General features: G+C 46.6%; 1 protein-coding gene across 2 annotated transcripts in view; it reads right to left on the reverse strand.

Annotated features, from left to right (window-relative positions):
- Positions 1–9173, reverse strand: part of PSME4 (proteasome activator subunit 4) — a 151297-nt gene extending 142124 nt beyond the window's left edge. For both annotated transcript variants that reach the window (XM_044289678.1, XM_044289677.1), the window contains exon 1: positions 8859–9173. In XM_044289678.1, coding sequence (XP_044145613.1) covers positions 8859–9061 — 203 coding nt within the window. In that variant the 5' untranslated portion in view covers positions 9062–9173. The remainder of the gene's footprint in view (positions 1–8858) is intronic.
- Between the last annotated feature and the right edge of the window lie 4425 nt (positions 9174–13598).

The raw sequence follows: 13598 nt of genomic DNA on the forward strand, positions 1-13598 counted from the left end.
CCCTAAGGGGCTAGAACCTGAAATCTTTTAATCCCTTGTCCTATTCACCCTAATAGAGCTCTATTAGGGTGAATAGGACCTCACACTCTCCCTGCTGCCCTGTGCATAGTACACACAGCAGCAGGGAGATCACCATGGCAGACAGGGTTTCAGAAGCGTCCTGGCTGCCATGGTAACCGATCAGAGCCCCAGGATTATACTGCTGGGGCTCCAATCAGAAGCTGCCACTGCTGCCAATGAGAGGAGGTGAGGGGACTCTGTGGCCACTGCCACCAATGATTTTAATACTGGGGGGGCGCACTGCGCCACCAATGATAGTTAACGTTTAATAGAAATACAGCCGGTGGCAGAAACACATTGCTGGCACCCGACCTCTGACAGGGATCTGCGATCAGCGGCAGTTAACCTCTCAAGTGCGGCACCTCAGGGGTTAATTGCCACAGATCACAGCACCCTGTCAGAGGCAGGGTGCTGTCAATGCGTTTCTGCCGCCACCTGCATTTGTAATTTAAACCTTAGTTATCATTGGTAGCGCAGTGGCCAGAGCCCCTCCTTCGCGCTCTCATTAGAGGCAGCGGCAGCAGCACCAGCACCACAGGGTGAGGGAGAGACTGCTTCCTTCTTCCCTGTGCTGCTGAGGAACATGGCCGCACAGAGCAGCGTGATCCATATTCTCTGATACTGGGCTGTGCAGTAGCACAGCCTAGTATCGATAAAAGATACAATACCTGGCTAAAAGTATCGATTGGGTATCGAAAGTTCGATACTCGAAACAACCCTACTACGCACATCTCCATGCTCTAACGCAGATATTTGTAGTCACCCAAGACGCTGAAGAAGCATTATTGCTGTGCATTATAGGGGTATCTGGGTTACATTAAAGGGGTTTTCTGAGATTTTAATACTGATGACCTATCCTCATGATAAGTCATCTGTATCTGTGGGTCCGACAACCAAGACCCCTGCCGATCAGCTGTTTGAGAAGGCATTGGCAGTCCTGTAAGTGCTGTGGCCTTCTCTCAGCTTTCCCTAGGACAGTGATGACACTTTCACCGGTCACGTGGCCTAGGAGCAGCTCAGTCCCATAGAAGTGAATGGGGCAGAGCTGCGATACCAAGAACAGCCGTTATACAATGTACGGCACAGTGCTTGGTGAGCAGGGAGAAGACCGCAGCACTCACAGGGGCACCAATGTATTCTAAAACAGCTGATCGGCGGGGGTCTCCGGACTCCCACCAATGAGATACTGATGACCCATCCTGAGGACAAGTCATCAGTTTTAAAATCTCAGAAAACCCTTTTAAAATTATACCCCATCAACAGGATAGGGGATAACTGGTAGATCGGTGGGGGTCCTTCCGCTCACAAGAATTGGGGCCCCGTACCCCCTGTGAGTACACTGTTTGATCTAATAGTTACGCCCTATCCTGTGGATAGGGGATGACTTAATGTAGCAGCACAATGGTTAGTGGGCAGCATGGTGGCTCAGTGGTTAGCACTGGTGCCTTGCAGCGCTGGGGTCCTAGGTTTGAATCTGACCAAGGACAACTTCTGCAAGGAGTTTGTATGTTTTCCCCGTGTTTGTGTGGGTTTCCTTCAGGTTCTCTGGTTTTCTCCCACACTCCAAAGACATACTGATAGGGAACTTACATTGTGAGCCCCATTGAGGACAGCTTGATGCTAATGTCTGTAAAGCGCTGCAGAATAAGTCAGCGCTATATAAGAGCGTAAAATAAATAAATATAAATCGGAATACCTCCAATGCTGCGCCATAGGTACTTCCATCCAAGAATTACACGGTGGAGACGACAGATCAAACTTACAAACAGGATGTTTGATGAAAATTGGTAGTTTGCGTGAAAAACATGGCCAATTAATAGTTATTTATGGGAAGGAGGAAAAGCATCAAAGCTGATTTGGCTGTTACTTATCCCTAATACAGAACAAACTTAGGTCCAACACCAAGGTGTTTTTCCAATACCACCTCACCAGACCTGCGAAGAGAAGCATACTTCCACCCCCCTATTCCATGGTCTCCATGGTTCCCTTCTGCACGTAAACTTCCGGCAGGGGCGGAGGTCATATATGACGCTGCAGCCAATGACTGGTCTCAGCAGTGATGTGTCTCCAAGCAACACCTCACTTTTCAGTCATGTGCCGCTTGGGGAGATATGGGGAATACAAGTGTTTAATAGTATAGACAGGTCAGATCCTCTTTAAAGGAAGTATCTAGAATTTATTGATGGCCTATCAACAGAGGTCGCTCCAGCCCTGGTACTACCCACCACTGTCCATTGTTTACTGCAGCTCTGCTCCCATTCACTTACATGGGAGTGATAGTAACATAGTAATATAGTACATAAGGCCAAAAAAAAGACATCTGTCCATCCAGTTCGGCCTGTCATCCTGCAAGTGGATCCAGAGGAAGGCAAAAAAAAAAATATATATATATGAGGTAGAAGCCAATTTTCCCCACTTTAGGGGAATAAAAAAATTCCTTCCCGACTCCAATCAGGCAATCAGAATAACTCCCTGGATCAATGACCCCTCTCTAGTAGCTATAGCCTGTAATTAGGGGTGCACCGAAATGAAAATTCTGGTCCGAAACCGAAAATTCAGGATGCCCTTGACCGACACCGAAACTGCCTTTTTGCCCAAATACTTTTAAAATACTTTTTTTAAGTAAGAAAAAAAAAAAAAAAAAAAAAAAAAAAAAAAAAAAAGGAAGTGAATTAAAATATAAATTTAAACAGATACATAGATATTATACACACAATGCCACCCAAAGTGGTTATTTAAAAAAAAAATGTCACTCTCCCCCCCTCCCTCCCTTGTCACTCTCCCCCTCCCTCCTTTGTCACTCTCATTCTACCCTCCTCCCTTGTCACTCATTTTATACCCCCCCCTTGTCACTCTCATTTTACACCCCCCCCCCCCCCCCCCGTCACTCCCTTGTCACCTCTAGTGTAGCCTGTGTAGCGTGGCCGAGCTCTGTTCGGTCCGCGGTACAGGAGCATTTGTTTCTCGTACCCGGCCGGACTGAAAGGAAGTGCACACTAAGTGAGTACGTCCTGTCAGTCCGGCCGGGTACAGGAAACAAAAGCTCCTGTACCGCGGAACGAACAGAGCTCGGCCACGCTACACTAACAACAGCAGTAGCACAGAGCAGACACAGCAGGCTGCGCAGCACTGAGCCGGAGATTCTTTAGAGCGGCAAGCGTTTAGGAGGCACAGCATGAGGGGGCGCCGCCGGCCGGCCGCCCGAACGTATATAACCAACCATATTTTCTGCCGATATGTACCAATATCGGCCGAAATGGATTAGGCCCATTTTCGGTGCACCCCTACCTGTAATATTATTACACTCCAGAAATACATCCAGGCCCCTCTTGAATTCCTTTATTGTACTCACCATCACCACCTCCTCAGGCAGAGAGTTCCAGAGTCTCACTGCTCTTACCATAAAGAATCTTCTTCTATGTTTGTGTACAAACCTTCTTTCCTCTAGACGCAGAGGATGTCCCCTCGTCACAGTCACAGATGACTGGATAGATCTCTGTACTGACCCCTGATATATTTATACATATTAATTACGGTAGATCTCCCCTCGGTTATCTTTTTTCTAAAGTTAATAACCCTAATTTTGATAATCTTTCAGGGTACTATAGTTGCCCTATTCCAGTTATTACTTTAGTTGCCCTCCTCTGGACCCTCCCCAGTTCTGCTATGTCTGCCTTGTTCACAGGAGCCCAGAACTGTACACAGTACTCCATGTGTGGTTTGACTAGTGGATTTGTAAAGTGGTAGGACTATGTTCTCATCACGGGCATCTATGCCCCTTTTGATGCAACCCATTATCTTATTGGCCTTGGCAGCAGCTGCCCGACACTGGTTTTTGCAGCTTAGTTTTCTGTTTATTAAAATTCCTAGATCCTTTTCCATGTCAGTGTTACCCATTGTTTTACCATTTAGTATGTACGAGTGACTTGCATTATTCCTTCCCATGTGCATAACTTTACATTTGTCAGTGTTAAACCTCATCTGCCACTTCTCTGCCCAAGCCTCCAATCTATCCAGATCCCTCTGTAGTAGTATACTGTCCTCTTCAGTGTTAATTACTTTACACAGTTTAGTGTCAGCTGTGAATATTGATACTTTACTATGCAAGCCTTCTACAACATTAATAAATATATTGAAGAGAATAGGGCCCAATACTGACCCCTGAGGTACCCCACTAGTGACAGTGACCCAATCTGAGTGTGTACCGTTAATAACCACCCTCTGTTTTCTATCATTGAGCCAGTTACTTACAGACGTTTTCTCCAAGTCCGAGCATTCTCATTTTATATACACTAACCTTTTATATGGTACAGTGGTACCCCTTACTGATGCTGCAGTAACCAGCTCCATCCACTACACAATGGACAGAGCTGTGTAGTTCAAGTGCCAGAGGGGATCGGAATGGGTAAGTGGTGGCAGACCCCACCAATAAGGTATTGATGGCCTATCCTGAGCACAGGCCATCAATATCAAACTCGAAACAACACTTTTAAGGCTCTGTTCACATCAGTGTCAAGGCTTTGAACCGTAAAAGGGGTTATCCCATGAAGACAACATATCTCCTATCCACAGGATGGGAGATGTGTCTGATCAGCAGGGGTCCAACTGCTGGGCCCCGGCAATTACAGGAATAAGGACCTTGCGCTCCCTGTTTCAATGGAGTAGCAGACAAGCATGTGTGTCCACTGGTCAACCGAACTCTATGGCACTGCAGGAGATAGCCGAGTATCTCCGGCAACGTGCATGCGTGACCGCCACGCCATTCAAATTAGGGAGCTCATGATCAGTGGGGGCCCAAGCAGAAGGACACCCGCTGATCAGACACTTATTGATCGGACAACCCCTTTAACAGTGCCATGACACCTTTTGATGGTCTTTTTTAGTGGTGACATGAATAGTAATAGTAATACCTAACAGAATGGAAAGCCACCACCATGCGAGTCATTCGATTTTATTACAGGACACTGAAAAGATATTTTATATACTTAATGAGATATATTTTTATTTTTATTTATTTATTTATTTATTTATAAGAACTTAAGTAAGAAAGAAGACAGAGGATGAAACCCTGGGACAGGACCACCCAACAGTCCCATAGAAGTGAATGGAGGGGCAGCTGCATGGTGCGCTCTCCATTTATCTCTATGCAATGTCCGAACATAGCCGAGCACACTCGATTAGCTATTTTCAGAACTCCCTTAGAAACAAATGGAGTACGCTGCGCATGTGTGGTAAGCTCTCCTTCACTTTCGGGGAGATAGGTGCGGGTCTCTGAGGTGGGACATGCACCTCTATGACGTTGATAGCATGTCCTAGTAATATGTCACCAAGGCCTGTATTAGACCAACAGATTATCTGACCAATATCTGTCCAATCAGACCAATCAGTTGTATAACAAAGGATCTGTGTGTGTAATGATTGGTCAGAAAATCTGTCAGATAATCCGTTGGTGTGATACAGGACTAAGACGATACAACCCCTTTAAATAATTCCTTTCCTGTGTCTCGCATGAACGTACCCACTAACTTCACTCTACACCTGCTAGATCCATGCATTTATCTGGCTAAATAGAAATAAAATAACAGCGATGAGAGGCTGACACCTCATGTCACGCTGCGCAGGCGCTTGTCCTGGAAAACGTTCCTACATAAGGAGAGAAAACCCTCTAAGCACAAAGTACAAGCAAGTCATACATGACAGTGCAAAACGAGCGGCATGCAGCGTGATTATACACAGTACACACACAGGCCTGAATCATCTGACGGTGAGGTGACATTCCAGGAATAGAGAATATGACCCACACAACACACAGCAGAACGTGTCCCAGATATAGAAACTAAGGAGAAACGTGTGCCAGGAGCAACCAGATCCTCAGTAAACAAGACATCTAATCAAACCATCAGCAGAAAGGATGGCGTTCCTAGAGAGGAGCACAGGACACGACAAGGAGCCCCCGTCACATCACCCAGAACGGAATGAAGGTCAAACAGAACATGGATCCAACGTAACGTTCAGATCCAAGAACGCTACAGAGGTCCTGCAGGACGAGAGCAGATCCTGGCGGCACAGTCTGCATTCTCCTCCAGAGGTCACATTAACCCGGGAGTGATTTATACTGTGCGCCAAGTGCATCCATCAGGCGGACGACTAAAATATCAGACTAATGGCAGGAGGAGGATATCAGAGCTTTATAGGTACATGACAGCCACAAAAATGTACGCTCACTGCCCAATATACAAAAATCCCATCAAACCGCCCCAAAATACACAGAAGCCCTAGATGTGTCCATATCAGGTTGGTAACAATCAGGTTCAGTTTTATCTGTGACAACCAATAGTCACTACGTAGGATTGTCAGACAGAACCTGCACAGTTCATAGATGTTCCTACATTTCCGTCTCCCACAGCTTTTCCCGTAAAGGTTCGGCTACGCGGCAGTCACGTGACCAAGGATCGCAGAGTATCGGGGCTTCCACAGAAATGAATAGGGTCGCAGTGGACCCTCGAGTAGTGCCCCATTATTCATATACAGCCACAGGGTGTATGACTTCTAGCTATAAGGGTGCGGCTACTGCGCAATTCTGGCCGCAATAGCTATTGCTTGAACAAAGATCGCAGAGTGGTGGGGCTGCCATAGGAATTAATGGGGTTGGAGCAGGATTAACACATTTGCTGCGACATGTCACACTTCACAAAAAAAATTCAGCACCGATTTATTTTTTGCAAATCGCGTGCTGCAGCAAATGTGCCAGTCTCGCTGCAAACCCATTCATTCCTGAAGCAGCGACGCTACCCAGCGATCTTTGGTTGCGCGACAGCTTTGGTGGCCAAAATCACTATGTAGACGTACCCTAATGGCTATAAGTTGTACACCCAATGTACACCCTATGGTCGTATATAAATGGTGGGGCACTACTCGAGGGATCACCGGTATTACAGATATATCCACTATAAGAACCAGCACTCAAAGGGTAAAGATACAATTAGGATCTTGAGGATAAAGTGTCACCAGAATACAAAAAACGTAAGCGATGTTCTGGGTTTGAAGAACTCCGCTCCCTAGACACCACTACAGCCAGACTTATAAAGGACGTCCAAGCCCAAAACTTTGCTTAAAGTTTTAGATTCTGGGGGTCACTGGATCCTCAGGAGACCCAACTGCATCTTTACCCTTGAGTGTGGTTCCTCATTCTAGATGCATCTAGGCAAATTTTCCATTCAGGGTCCTGATGCCACCATCTAAATGAAAAAATGATGACCAGTAGCTAAACGACCTAGTAAGAACAGATGAAACGCGGCAGGTGGCCACACGTACAAGGCATTACAGGGCTCCCAATCAAACGGATGCACATTATATGGACGTGTCAACTCCTTCAGAGCCAGGGCTCATAAGGTGGAGGTCCTGAGCCGGGGGTCCCTCTATGAAGTTCATATGACCAAACAATGACCTAAGGTTGCCCATTGTTGATTGTGAAGAAGAAGACATATCTAAGTGAAGGCTGAACAGAACTGTTAGGCTCCATTCACACGTCCGCAAGATGGGTCTGCATCCGTTCCGCAACATTCATTTTCAATGGGGCCAGAATGTGCTTTCCGGATCCGCGAAACAATAGAGCATGTCCTATTCGTGTCTGCAATTGCGGACAAGAAAAGGCATTTTCTATGAGAGTGCCGGCGATGTGCGGTCCGCAAAATGTGGAATGCACTCTGCCGATGTCCGTGTTTTGCGGATCCGCAAAACACATATGGACGTGTGAATGGACCCTTAATCTGACAGAAGAGGATAATAAAAAAAGATGACCTTCTTGCATGGCAGAGGGTCACTATGCAAAAATATTTGGGGCCCCAAGTCTTGGACACAGGCCTCGGCTATTTCCAGCAGCCCCACAGAGAATGAATGGAGCGGCAGGAAGCATGTTCTGCCCGCTGTTCCATCAGGATGTGGGCATGGGACCCCCGTTCTCAGGATTGGTGGGGTCGTTCACTGATTAGTTATCCCCTATCCCATGGCACACCACCCAATGGTACTGTGCTCAGAGTATGTGTTTTCCAGGAACACAAAGCTGAACGGTGCCCGGGCATTACAGAGAGCAAAATGCCCATCATTCCAGGCGGTGGTGGTGACCAAGATCAGACCATGGCTGTGACCTTATGACATGGTCCGTGGATCTGCAGTTTTTTTGGCTGTCACTTACAAAGGACGCCCACCCCGATCCTGCATAGGAAGGTCCACACCTGCCTAGAGGAGCATACAGATTTGGAAGACAAGGCTGTATGGCCAGAAGTCACCTCTCCCTACCCGCTGCCCACAGACTGAGGAGTCAATAGTCAATCTATAGACATTTTATAGTCGACAATAATATTAAAAACTTAAAGTGAGCAAGTTTGTTTTGTTTTTTTGTTTTTTTTTAAGAACTAAATTTCCATTAGTGAGCAATGATTAATCGACCACGATGGAGGCACACGGCGCAGTGCACCAGGAATACCGGTTCGTTTAACGCGATCCGTATTTTGGGGAACAGACTACAGTCATTGGAATGTTTTTGTTATTTATTTTTTTTAAATATAAAAGCTGGATAGACAGCAGACCCTAACAGATGTAACATGCCGTGGGGACCACAGGACACTTCAAAGAGCAGTTAAAATGACAGTTTAAACAATTCACTGACTGGTGCCGGTGCCAGACTGGCGCATGCCCATCCCCGGTGCCAGCAGAATAGCTGGATTGTAAGGGCGCCCATGGGCAGCTGCAGTGGGATGACCCCAGTGACAGGCACCGGGCACAATGGAGACACTCACGTGTTCAGCTTTCGGCTCCAGAACAGCACCCCAGGCCACAGCTCCCGCAGGTGCACGGCCCGGCCCAGGCTGCTCTTGATCTGTGCCAGCAGCTCGTTAGACTCCCGGTCCAGGCGCTCGGCATAGGGCAGCAGGAGGTTATACACTATCTCCTTCTGCGGTCTGAAGCCCAGCTGCTCCGCTCTCTCTTCCCTGGTGCCCATGACGGGATGCCCCGGTGCTGCCGTCCTCCTCCTCCCGCTGAGGGTCAATACAGCGCCGGCCTCTGACTTGCACTCCTCTCCCAACTCTCCGCACTCAGTCTACCGGTGACGAAACAGCAGAAGGGAGGGCAACAGCATCACCCAGGAGTGCTTCAGCACGTCACTTCCGCCCCTTCTGCCAGTCGGTTGGTGACGTCACGCTGGTCACATGACTAGCTAGCGGTCGGCGGTAATTGTGCTTGTACTTGTTCTGGTAAATACTGTTCTGTTAGGATTTCCTCCTTTTATTGCCTACAGGAGCTTAAAAATGTAACATGTCATGACTGAAAAGAGTTTTTTTTTTTTGTATTTTGTACTCCCTAATCTCCACCTTTCTGGAATACAGGACTCTTTGACTTGTAACTCTATGTTGTGCCATTCCTCTATTATTCCTACTAAAAGCTGCAAAGAACCATATGTTATGGAATTGCAGTACCTTAGGGAAATACTGGACGGATATATTAGAGTTGATTCGGCTTTCCATGGAAGTCAGGGTTGAAAAAGATCCTAAAACTTGCATTTTGGGATATGTATCCGATGACAGATGAATACAGGAAGATAGCGGTGGGAAGGTTACTGTACGTGGCCAGGAAGCTTATTGCCTTACATTGGATGCAGTTGATCCCTCCATCCAGGGAAGAATTTATAGTGAGAGTACGTGACATGCTCATATGTGAAAAAACAGTTTTTCTCAAAAGAGGCTGTCCCCAGAAATTTTATAAATTGTGGAGTCATTGGCTTCGGTCTCAACACCTTACTTTATAATTGACTTAAAAGATGGCTGTCACTTCAGAGGAGGGTGGGAGGTCAGGAGGGTTATTAAGGTTTATTGCTTTTTCCTGTATAACGAAAAGTGGTACTTCTTGCAACAAACATACCAAATGGGCCAAGAGTCGTCTATATGTACAAAAAATTACATATTGGTTGTAAAGCCTTTTTGTCATATTTCTGCAATGAAAACAATCTGATAAAAAAAAAATAAAGAAAAAAGAAGAAGGTACCAACTAGCAGGGCCGGCTCTATCATAAGGCAGCCCAAGTGGCCGCTTGAGGGCGCAGAGAAGGGGGGGGGGGGGCGGCACCGGGGCGGAAAACAATGAACTTGCTAACTTACATTTACCCTGCTGAGCCTGTGTGTGAAATTATGGTGGGGGGCAAAAAATGGACATGAATCATGAGGGGCAGAAATGTGAAATGATGGAGGGGGGCAAGAAATGGACATGAATCATGAGGGGCAGAAATGTGAAATGATGGAGGGGGGCAAGAAATGGACATGAATCATGAGGGGCAGAAATGTGAAATGATGGGGGGGGGCAAGAAATGGACATGAATCATGAGGGGCAGAAATGTGAAATGATGGGGGGGGGCAAGAAATGGACATGAATCATGAGGGGCAGAAATGTGACATGATGGGGGGGGGCGCCAAAATGTAGATTCGCTTGTGTTGACAAAAATCCTTGCACCAGCCCTGCCAACTAGAGATGAGCGAATCGAAGTTGACGAAGTGGAATTCGATACGAATTTCAGGAAAAATTTGATTCGCACCGAATCCAAATTTTCTCACGCTTTGTGGTAACGAATCACATTTTTTTCCTAAAATGGCTGCTGCACGTGTGAGGACATGGAGCATGGCGTGGAACTCCGGGAAGGCAGGATCACCCAGAATGCCATGCATGCAGTCAATCAGCAGCCAGCCCTGTGATGTCACAGCCATCAGCCATCTTGGATTCTGCCATTTACCAGTGTACTTAGTAGTGGTGAGAAGTTCGAATCTTTTAAATGAATCGGTTCATTTGAATCAGTTCATTCAAAAGAACCGATTCATGAATCAAATCTTCGATTCACTTGCTGAGTCGGCTGACAAGCAAGTGAACCGAGGCAAGGGGAGGGGTAATTAATATAATTATGGGTTGGGAGGGCCCAGCCTTCACTCTAGGATCATGTTACACAAGACCTGCTAGAGTCTGTTACCTCACACTGAGCTGCATCAAACGGATCAGCTCAGTCAGATGAATCGACTCCTCCAGTTCAGTGAAAGGAATCGATTCAAAATAATGATTTGTTCAAGAACCGGACATCTCTAGTACTTAGTGCAGGGAGAGACGTCAGCAGGCGCTAGGGACAGTGCTAGAAAAGACTTTATTGTGCTAGAAAAATTATTTACAAGTGCAGGGAAAGATTATTCAAGGTGTAGGGAAAGGATAGGGAGGAATCATTCCACAGTATTTGTGCTGAACAGGGTCCAGTAGGACAGGTTGCAGCCTGGGTAATAGGAACATCCGATTACACCTCGCTGCACTGACTGCGGATCCAAATTTCCATTATACTCTGTAATTCCAGCAAACCTGTCTTATTAGGGTGCAAGTGCTGTGTGATACAGACATTAACAGGGTTTATTACAAGGAAATACAGTGGGTCTGTGGTCTCCTCATGCTGCTGCAACTTCACCCCTCTGTGGTCTCCTCATGCTGCTGCTATCTCACCACTCTGTGGTCTCCTCATGCTGCTGCCCCCTCAACACTATGTCACTGGGCCACTCTGTGGTCTCCTCATGCTGCTGCAACTTTACCACTCTGTGGTCTCCTTATGCTGCTACTACCTCACCACTCTGTGGTCTCCTCATGCTGCTGCCACCTCAAAACTCTGTCATTGGGCCACTCTGTGGTGTCATCATGCTGCTGCCACCTCAACACTCTGTCACTGGGCCACTCTGTGGTCTCCTCATGCTGCTGCCACTTCACCACTCTGTGGTCTCCTCATGCTGCTTCCACCTCAGCACTATGTCACTGGGCCACTCTGTGGTCTCCTCATGCTGCTGCAACTTTACCACTCTGTGGTCTCCTTATGCTGCTACTACCTCACCACTCTGTGGTCTCCTCATGCTGCTGCCACCTCAAAACTCTGTCATTGGGCCACTCTGTGGTGTCATCATGCTGCTGCCACCTCAACACTCTGTCACTGGGCCACTCTGTGGTCTCCTCATGCTGCTGCCACTTCACCACTCTGTGGTATCCTCATGCTGCTTCCACCTCAGCACTATGTCACTGGGCCACTCTGTGGTCTCCTTATGCTGCTGACACCTCAACACTCATTGGGCCACTCTGTTGCAAAATAATCAGTGACGTCAACACAAACTTACTGCTGACACCCTCTCCACTCTGTCAGTGGGGCTCTACTTGTATCAGTGTTTAATAGAACAGGTTCTGTAGATATCTATGTGGAATCAGCTGACAACAGTGTAATTGGAGTGCGCTCTTGCACTCTATAGTAGGATTTTGGGCCTCTGCATGGTTCTTTATACCTGGCGCTAACATTGACCTGTAAGGCTGAGTTCACACTTGAGTTATTTGGTCAGTTTTGGCCCCATGAAGTGTGCAGTGATTGTAAGAGCGACGCCTGTTATCTGCGTGTTATACTGACTCACAGTATTGTTTCACTACCACAGCAGACTCACTATGCGTGTTACTGCTAGGCTCAGTGTTCTACACCACTATACAGGCTCTCTGCAGCCAAGAAATAGCTGTTTGTAATGAGATTCACCATGAATAAATTCAGATCAAATTGAATCTTTTGGGAAAATTCGGTGAACCGATCTAATCGAATTTTTGAGAAATGCACTCCTCTCTAATCATAATACATTAGTGAGTGCCTTGTATTAACTTTCTCTGCATAATAAATGCTATTATGCCGAACTGAGACCACCCCTTTAAATTATTATGACCAGGTCTACTTCATGGCTTCATGACCAAGCACCCTTGAATTCCAAACCATATATTTTTATGTAATCCAACCCCCACCCCCATTAACATAGCTGTATGAGGGCTTGTTGTTTGCAGGATGAGTTGCATTTTTAATGGCACCATTTTAGGGCACATATACATTAAAGGGATTGTCTCACTTCAGTTAGTGTCATTTATCATGTAGAGAAAGTTAATACAAGGCACTTACTAATGTATTGTGATTGTCCATATTGTCTCCTTTGGACAATATAGGAAAAAGCGGCGGCCTCTTGGTGGCTGGGACTGTAGAAGTGCGTATAATTTTTTCTATAGTGTGCAAGCACAGCCACAGCTGCTGGATTACAGAATGGTTATAACCAAGAAAGCGAGCAATGTATAATGTGATGGGAAAATGTATGCAGCCAGCAAAGGAGGCAATATGGACAATCACAATACATTAGTAAGTGCCTTTTATTAACTTTCTCTGCATGATAATCTGCACTAATCAGCTGCTTCAGGCAGGCGTGGGGCCAGAAACTATGAAGTATACAGAGGCTCCATATATTGTGTCGTTTCCGCCACCGGCGCACTAGTGCATTCATATTTATTCAAGAACTGAGCCACAGTACCAAGTGCCCTGAGCAGTCTGCTGCCAGCTCTGTGCACTGTATGGTTTCCGGCGAGGGCAGCTGTCTGACAGCTGATTGGTGAGGGTGCTGTAGTCTGGGCAACCCTTTTAATGATTAACATTTATTAACCCCTTCAAGACCAAGCTACTTT

The sequence above is a fragment of the Bufo gargarizans genome, chromosome 4 (genome assembly GCF_014858855.1).
Source record: "Bufo gargarizans isolate SCDJY-AF-19 chromosome 4, ASM1485885v1, whole genome shotgun sequence".
NCBI lineage: Eukaryota > Metazoa > Chordata > Amphibia > Anura > Bufonidae > Bufo > Bufo gargarizans.